General features: G+C 37.6%; 1 protein-coding gene across 1 annotated transcript; it reads right to left on the bottom strand.

Moving 5' to 3' along the window:
* Positions 1–3,922: 3,922 nt before the first annotated feature.
* On the bottom strand, positions 3,923–7,429 carry LOC120528671. The gene is made up of 2 exons (XM_039752834.1): positions 6,959–7,429; positions 3,923–4,390 (listed from the first exon to the last, which is right to left on the bottom strand). The coding sequence occupies exons 1-2, from the start codon at positions 7,259–7,261 to the stop codon at positions 4,067–4,069; spliced, it is 627 nt and encodes a 208-aa protein (XP_039608768.1). The 5' UTR covers positions 7,262–7,429; the 3' UTR covers positions 3,923–4,066.
* Positions 7,430–9,799: the final 2,370 nt, after the last annotated feature.

Here is a 9,799-nt window from a genome sequence, read left to right as displayed (position 1 = left end):
TGTTTTGCACCCCACTGGAGGGAACGTGCACAGGCGAGGACATTTTCACAACAAACTAAAAGAAGATGGACTGTCTTGGAGCGAGTGCGTCGGTGTGTGTACATACGGTGCTGGAGCGATGCTGGGGAAAAAGAAAGGTCTTAAAGCAAGAGTCTTACTAGTGGCGCCTCACGTAAAATTCACGCATTGTATTATATACAGAGAAGCTCTTGCGAGCAAAACACTTGACCCAGAACTTAAACGTGTTCTTGAGACTTCGATAAAAATGGTCAACAATATAAAAGCGCATCCACTCAATATCAGACTGTTTGCCACTCTCTGTAATGAACTAGGATCGGAGCATGAGTGCTTGCTTTTCCATACAGAAGTTAGGTGGCTTTCACGAGGAAATGTGCTCTGCCGCCTGTTTGAGCTGCGGGATGAAGTGCGCTTATTTCTGATGGAGCATGGGTCCCAGCTCGCTGATCACCTCACTGATCCTGACTGGTTAACAAGGCTAGCGTATTTGGCTTGCATATTTGAAAAACTGAATGGACTTAATATGTCATTGCAAGGTGAGAACACACACATAATTTCGGTAAATGATAAAATCCACGCATTCAAGAGAAAACTTGAGCGCTGGACTGAGCGAGTTGAAATAGGAAGGATTGATATGTTTTCTGAGCTGGATGAATTCATGGAGGGAAACGAACTGAGTGTTAACATAGTGAAGAAGTCAATCACATCCCACCTTCAAGCCCTCCTAGAACACTTTAACAGGTATTTCCCAGAGGAAACAGCTCCAGAACAATATGACTGGATAAGGTCACCATTCACTGTAACGAGGGCAAATCATCTGACATCGGACATGGAGGACACATTGGTTGAACTGTCATGCGACCGAACCTTGAAGACAATGTTTAATTCCAAGACTCTGGATGAGTTTTGGATTTCAGTCGAGAGGGAATACCCACAACTATCCAAGGCCGCTATGGATGTACTGATGCCGTTTTGCACTACCTACTTGTGCGAAAAGACTTTTTCGGCACTCACGTACATTAAAAATAAATACAGGTCACGAATGAACTTGGAGGATGATCTCCGAGGCTCCAAAATTAACCTAAGAATGGACTTGCTGTGCTCCAAGCATTGTGCCCACCCATCTCATTAGGTGAGGTGTTTTGTTGAAATTAAACGAATGAGTAAATAACAATTTTTTAAATAGTTATATGGTTGTTAGAGCGTTATGTTCTTTTTTGTTGCCATGCTCTTGTTTGGATAGGATATTTTGTTGAAATTAAACAAATGAGTAAATTACTATTAAAAAAATTATATGGTTGTTAGACCATTGTGTTCTTTCGTGTTGTCATGCTCATGTTTGGATAGGCCTATTGGCGCATGTGCACCGTTGCGCGCTACATTTGTATATTTTAACCACTTCCGAGGATAGTGGGGGTCACAAGTCACTGGCACGGTTATTTTGGGGGTCGTGAGCTGAAAAGTTTGGGAACCCCTGCCCAAGAAGTCTCTCAGGCGGTATTTGCAGCCAAAGGTACTTCAGCAAACTAATAAGTAATACTTGGGTATTGAGTATTGCTTTATAAAGTAAAATGAATCTAAATAATTTCAGCAGAAGGCTGCAACATAAAAAAATGTGTAAAAAGTGAAGGGATCTGAATAATTTCTGAAAGTACTGCGTGTCCTTAAGATATTGAAAGAAAAGAGAAAATGAGCCAAAAAAAATAGAATTTCTCTCTACTTTTTCATTGTTATAATACTGAATCTATAAACTTTTAAATATGTTAACATGTCTGCTAAAAAAAAATGAAGAAGAAAAAACTTTTTAATTTAGGAATAACAAATTGATAGACTGTACTCGTATTGCTCTGTCAGTAGAGATGACTTCAGATTTGAAAAACAAACTAGGTGAATATTTCGATCAAACTATTAGATTAAGAAATCATGTTAATATGTTACTGTTCAGTAATTTGTATATTGACTGAATTGTTTCTGCTTTTTACTTTTCCTTTGATAGAATCATCAGTGTTCTATACATTTCAAGTATGTTTTTAGTATTTACTTCCAATTTCAGAGCTCCACATCTCTTTAGGTCAGTGTCAAAAACCTAGCCTGGTCATTGTGTGTAAAGAATGTGCATGTTCTCACCACACAGACCAGGTAACTCTCTCATCCCAAAGACCATTATGTTATGTTGATTGGAAACTTTAAACTATCTTTGCATGATTGAGGGACCCCTGTAATGGAATGGCCCCCCAAGTCCAAGGTTGAGGTGTGCTGTTCAGGTGACACTGCCAAGAAAAACTTGTGCTCACTATGACCCAGAGCAGCAGTTAGCATGCCCAGAAAAAGGAAGGGTGGAAAGTAACTGTTATGACGCATATAAATGAGAGTAATGTCATTTTATGTGATTCATTTCAAAGTCAACTGCCTATTATTCTGTAAAACTTTTTCTTTTCAATCACTGTAAAAACAAGAACAATCATCTTTACTGACGTGGCAGAGACAGACTAGGCAAATGGCATTATGGATGTGTTAAAAGATTAAATATTAACTTAGACAGCATTTGTGTGCTTTCCTTTATAGCTCCACATGTGCCATTAAACTTGGAGTTTCGCATGGGCAGGGTCAGATTACTTGTTTCTGTAAAATTTTCTTACAGACCTGTCTTTCGGGAGCTATATTTATAGCTTTATTTCTATTAAGAACTTGCTAAAATAGAAGACTACTCTCATACTCAGATGAACCAAATGTATGTCTATAGTTATGTCATGGGTGAGTTTTATTTTTTGCATTTACTAAATCTAAAAAAAGTCACGAGTTTGAACAGTCTGGCCTTTACGTTCATAGCAATGTTCTCCTTTTTTGCTTTACCCTCTCAATTCGATTACTGATAGATGGATGCTTTTTAGTTTTGCTGGGGTGATAGCACCTTATTCAACACCTAATTAAGGATAATTCACTATTACAGATTTTGAAATGTTTGTTTCCAGCCTAATTACACTCTGGCCTTTAATGGTCACTGCCTGCTACTCAGAAGAGCTTCTTTAGGGTTTCCAGCAAAGACATTTTACGAGTATTTAAAATGTTTTAGAAGTCTTCAGTACATCAGATCTTACAAATATTTTTGCTAGGTTGCAGTTTATTTATTCTGAAGGGTTTCATTCTATTTAATGGGATTTACTGCTGTCTTGTGTGAGTTCGTCTGTGTTTACAGTTTAGGCCATGCTAGGTATGTGGATTCTCTGATCGACTCCTGTATGTGTTGTATTAGAGGATAAGTTCAAAATTTTCCAAGCCAGTTATTTCTTCACACTTATGGTACATATTGATTAACCACATGAAATCTTGTTTACATTTGGAACATTTTTTGTACAAATTTTATGCCTGTTGTGATATAATAGATGGATTGTTGACAGTTTTTCAGATTTATCATCACATGAAAAGAAAGACTGTTAAGTGGCTGCAAGTGTGGATTGTTTCAGTGATTATTGTCTAGTTGTCTACAGAATGGAGACAGCAATTAATTTAATTATCTCAATAATAATGGCAAGAGACATTTCTTAAAGTGAAATGAAAACCACGTTCTGGGAGTGAAAGGTTGTCATGAAGGGAGACAAACAGTCATGTGATGAGCTCAACCGGTTTTCTTTTGAAATGGCTGAATCTCACAATAATGGTTTCTTTTTTTTCCCTAAGATGACACAGATACCTTTCTGTAAAATATATGTGCCATCTCTAAAACACAGATTGATTCTTATTGCTTGATAAGGCTTTTTATCATGTTTGGACTTGTGCCCCTTAATGCCCATTTTAAACCACAAGAATGGGGATAGTATTTATTATGCTAAATACATAGTATTTTTCACAACTTATAAAAAACGGAATATGGGGTATGCAAAACACCAAAATGATATGTAAAACAGAAAAGGAGATGAAATGATTATTTTGCTTTTTTAATTAATACATAACAACAAACAAAACCTTTTTGGACTAAACATGAACACAAAAAGGTGAATGTCCAAAATTAATGGTGTGGGACACAAATTATTATCAAAAGGCTTTGAGCTCAAAAACTTGTGAAGAACTTCCTCTCACAATTCATCTGAGTACGGAAGATTTCCAAAGCCGTATTCTCACAGATTTCCTTCCGATGGTCCTCAAGTAACTTCTCATACTTCTCCCGTGAGCCGTCCTTAGCGTTGTTCTTCTTGAAGGCGTAGTAGGGGCTGTCCTCTGTGAGGTTCAGGTGCTCTGAGATGTAGGGCCAGAGTCTAGAGCAAGGCAGCAGTGCAATCACCATGTATATTTTATTCCTCTCTAATTGTGCCACTCTTTGGTATGAGCTCACATACTCAGCGACGGCTTCACTGGGCACAATGCTGTCTGTGTTCTTTTGAAAGTGACACATAGAAAAGAAAATAGAAAATGGAAGCATTTAGTAACAAAGTAACAGATATTTTATTAATAATGCATCACATTTGTCATGGTGTTTCTATATTTTGAGGTTTCGTCCACATGCACAATGGAGCAGTGCATGTGGATATATATATGTTCAATGCTTGCTGTCATGTGTACACAGTACATTCAGATTTGTACTTGTATGTCTCTCACAGACTAGTGGCAGTAGTATAATAAAACCAGCAAAGTACATTTCTAATTTCATTTACCTGAACACTCGTCACTTGCAGTGCATAAATAAACTAAGATCCAGAATTCCAGAACATTCATAAATGTAGACACTGCCTCTGTGGTGTTTGCACATTCTTCTTGTATCTCACTAGTGTCCTCCTATTCTGGATGTGTTCACATTGCAAAGACATGGACATTAGGTGAATTGGTGACTCTAAATGGGCACAGTGCAGGTGAATATCTCCTTCAGTGCCTTGAATGTCGGTCAGTGTCTTAAAAGACAGGTTTTGTATTTTTCAAATCAAACTTATTTTGTCCTAAACTTGGTATACCTCAGTTTGCCCTGGGAAACTGTGCTCTTAATTGAAGCATTTTACAAAATGACATGCCTGTTCTTGTGATCTAAAATGACATCTACAGGGTCTCAGCCAAAATGTGAAAACAACAGTCATGGTATTTTTTCTTCCTGTGGAAAATTAAAGTATACCATTACTATGAAAAAATAACTTTGACTTAAAAACTTAGAAACTTAGACTTCATAAAGTTTCATAATGAATGTTGAGGCATCCCATAAGGAGAATAACATAAATTTGTCAACTCATGCAACACCATTATGTGCTTAATTTATGTACCTGGGACAATGACTGGCACATTGAACATGTTATGTGATTCCATACTAATGGGATACACTGCACATATTTAGATTAAGATCTATATGTGTAACTTTATACAGGATATGTTTATTTTCATACTAACTCTAAACCCACTTTTTCTGTTACAACAGTGCACTCACATACATAACCACGCTTACTAACACAATGTGAGCTCCATGTCTTTAGGATGTAGGAGGAAACCAAGGTACCTGAAAAAAAAAACAATTTCAGGTACTGGTAGAACATGCAGACTTCCCACAGATCAATCTGAAGTGTGAATCCAGACTCGTGTAGTTTTGAGGCTGCCTTTCGCTATAAAAAGCTATGGATTCTATGTGCTACAGAACAAAATGAGAACTGATCACCTTGTGCCTATAATTTCGGAGGTGTTCACTGGTTTAACACAGCACTAAAGCTAAAAATGTTAACAAGAAAAAGAACTGACATTTCATTGTAGAGCATATGTGAATGTGCATGTAAACATGAGGTTATGTATAAGGTGTGTTTTATATATATATACAGTATATATATATATATATATATTCTATATATAACATACACTATAATAACATAATTGAAGAAACTATAGTGAAAACACATTATGACATCAAAAAAAGAAACTCACATTTTACATTGGCTTATACACAGAGCATTAACATTTAGAATAATGCAGTCTGATGGGTTATGTTGATGAAGTCTGTCGATTGTAGTTTTAGTTCTTCTTTTGGAACAACATTCAGAAACTAGTAAGCCTCCCAGACCACTGTAGTTCTTCATGTTTGTCTTTATTATAAACTTTATTATAAACTTAATCTTTACCATATTAAGAGAGACATCTCTGAGCAAAAGCAAAAATGTTTCTCCTTATAGCTGATCCTTACATGTCTGCCCATTAATTCATTATGGAAGACTATGTTTTTTAGTACAAGTCCACCAGGAGGTGACATTACTAGGCTGCATCTAATTATGGGAGATATTCATAGACATATTTACATTTAATTATTTTGCCGACACCTTTATCCAAAGCAGCTTAAAACATTTGAGGTACAATTGGTTACATTTCTTTTGTTTTTCCAATTATAGCACAGGTGGGTGAAGTGATTTACTCAGGGTAACACAGTGTCAGTGCTGGGATTTGAACCCACAACCTCAGGTTTGAAGTATAAAGCCTTAACCACTGTGCCACACATGTACTCATCCATCCATCTATCAATCCATTGTATACCACACCCAACTGATTTTAGTCAGGGTCTTGTGGTGGGCAGCACTGGGCTCAAGGCAGGAATGGATTTTGCTTAGAAGATGTAGGAGGAAAGAAGAGGGCTTATAATAAACTCACATGAATCTGCAAACTTTACACAGATAGTGGCTGTAATTGAACCCAAGACTTTAGAGCAGGTATATTACTACTGCATTCCTGCAATATAGTTATTTATAAAATACTAGTACAACCAGTGGATATGTAAATATGTAGTTTTCTTTATGTTTTGGCAAGTAATATTAATTTTTGTTATATATTTTCTTAAGTATGTTAGATGTGCTTTAACACTAAATATTTTAGTATAACTACTGCCTATTGCCATTATTTACCTTTTGATATAACTTGAATGCCAAACAAGGACATCAAACTATAATTCAGCAAAGAACAGAAACAAAAATAAAATCTGGTGTTTTACCTTTAGCCTTGTTTCTATCAACATTTCCTTGTAAAATCGATAGTAGCCATCAGCTATGTGGCTGAAAAATTCCTTCAGATCTTCAGGCAACCATGGCTCATTGACCACAGTGCTCAAGATGTCATACACAGCTTTGATATAGTAGACATCTTGAATTGTCATATTAGTATAGCGCTCTGCCTGCAAGGTGTTCAGGTTCATATCAGTCAAGAAGTTAGTCTTCATTATCAAGTTCACAATGTCCATGCTGTGGTCCCACAGCAAGTCATAGAGACTGAGCTCTTCTCGGTTCTCGATTGGCATCTCAGAAATCAAAACGTGAGCTTTGATTTGCTTTGCTGGAACTTTGACTTTATAACCTACTATACCTTCTTCTCAATCAAAACATTCTTATGTTTATTTAAATCTGAGGCTTTAAGTAGAAGGCTTCCTCCAGTGATTACCTAGAAGAGATCTGAGATGAGCAGAGAAGAGAGGTATGCTAATGGTAAGGCAGAGAGAGAAGGTGGGTTTATATAGTTACAGGGGAGGGGAGGGATGGGCAAAATACAGATGAAAAAGAAAGAGATGTGAACTCAACAGAGGGAGGTGTTTACAGAACATAAAGGGAAGAGAGAAACTGGAAATGTCTGCTTTGAAAAGTTCTGTTTTTGAAAGGGTAATAACTTTCTGTATCAATAATGAAACAATGATGTCCAGTCACAATCAACATGACCTTTTACTTTCCTTTCTGTACTAGAACTAGCAACATTGATTATTGAGGCCACTTAAGTTTAAAAGGAATAGGTTGAATGTCTTCAGAGTGGAGTAACAGATGTTTGAAGAAAAGCACTCCCATAACGTCTGTTCTCTTTTGAGTTCTGATTCGATTGTGTTGGTTTCTTAGAATTGTTGGAGATCTTTTAGTTTATTTACTTATCGTGAGAAGTAGCATAATGGAAATATGGATGAGAACATTTTAGCAGAATAAAGGTCTAGTTTAAGAATCACAACACTGTGAACCACTTAACAGGGTCAGTCAGAAAAACTAGTCTTGACTCATCTTATTAACAGAGACAAGTAGCTGGTGAACAAAAATTTGTGAGCCTCAATTGCCTCTGATGCATAGGACTGAAGAACCTATGCATCAGATTATGGAGCACAAAGTCATAGATACAAAGATTATTTTTGAGGCTTTTGTGTTACTAGTTTATTCCCTGATATTTTAACTTTTGTACTGGTACAATGAAGATGTGGAAAACCAGTAGGCAGCACTTCCCCAGGACCAGTGGAATCAGAAACCAAAAGCAAGAGTTTTTAGGCAGGAACCATACCCAATATGCAAAACAAGAATCAAAGTGCAACAAATACAAGCAAAGTTTTAAGTTCCTTGAATCGTTTAGAATTATTAAGTAACTGCACTAAAGTTTAAGTAACCAAAAAATAGCAGACCAGCATCTTAGCAGCAGGTTGATGACACACACTGCAACTTCCGGTAGCCACGCAGATGCAATGGGGAGCCTTTGCCAAAACATTACAGTTACGGCAATGGCAGTGCTGATATAGAACAGCTACCTGATTATAAAATTGATATGGCATCTTTAAAACTCTGTGACAGTTGAAAATAATTAGTAAGAACAATAGAAAAGAGCAGTAAAGAGGACTGGTAGGAAGATTCTACATTGCCTAAACTTAGAGACCCTGATTTATTCCCATCTCTAATCAGAATGAAGAGTAGAGAGGGAGGAGAGTCCATCACGGCTTTTCTCAAAGTAGTCTGAAGATCACAATAAATTGGAAAAAGCACATACAAAGTTAAGGTGGATCTGAATTCACTGGGTCCAAAGTTGTCTCTAGACATTGATCTTTAGCCAGTCATCCAAGCTGCAAACCTCCCCAGTTTGTGTCTATTGTCATAGCCCAATGAAGCCAACAGGACCACATCATCTGCAAAAATCAGAGATTTGATTCCAAGGCCACCGAACTGGACCCTAGAAATTCTGTCCACAAACCATATATGGACTGGTTGAGCATACTCACACGAATCCTCCAGATTCCTTTTGAACATTAAAAGCTGGACCAACATGAAGCATCTGGGACAAAATCTGATTTGCTCCTCTTGAATCTGTGGCTAGACCAAAAGCTGAATCATCCCCTCCAGAACCCTGCATTCTTCCAGACATTGCAAGGAATCTCAGCCAGAAGGCAAGCAGTCAATTTACTGGAAAATCTATGTTCCTACCCTCACCTATGGTCACTGCTGAGTTTTGGGTAGTGTTCGAAAGAACTTGATTGTGAATACAAGCTGCAGAAATTACTTTCCTTCACAGGCAGTGTGGGCTCAGACTTAGAGATAGGGTGGGAAGTGTAGACAAACGTGAGGAGCTCAAAATAGGGCCACTGCTTCTCCGCATAAAAAGGAGGCAGTTGAGGTGGTTTAGACATCTGAATAGGATGCCTCCTTAGGGAGGTGTTTCTGGCATGTTCAACTGAGAGGAGACCTTGGGGCAGACTCAGGATGCCCTGAAGAAATTATATCTCTCACCTGGCCTGGTAACACCTTGGTACTCCCCCAGAGGAGTTGGAGGAGTTTGTGGAAAAAGGATGTCTGAGAATCATTGCTTAGACTGCTGCCCCTGCAACCCAAAACTGGAAAAGTGAAAGAAAATGGATGGATGAGGACTGTTTGAGATCATTTATGTTAGGTAAAATGCCCAGTGGGGGCTGAGTGGTCTTGTGGCCTTGGAACCCCTGCAGATTGTGTTTGGTTTTTTTTCCAGCCCTCTGGAGGTTTATTTTTTTTATTATTATTTTCTGTCCTCCTGGCCATTGGACCTTACTTTATTCTTTGTTACTTAGTAT

This window comes from Polypterus senegalus, chromosome 4, assembly GCF_016835505.1.
Source record: "Polypterus senegalus isolate Bchr_013 chromosome 4, ASM1683550v1, whole genome shotgun sequence".
Lineage (NCBI taxonomy): Eukaryota > Metazoa > Chordata > Cladistia > Polypteriformes > Polypteridae > Polypterus > Polypterus senegalus.
Note: the sequence above shows the minus strand (reverse complement) of the source record. Positions and strands in the feature narration are given on the sequence as shown.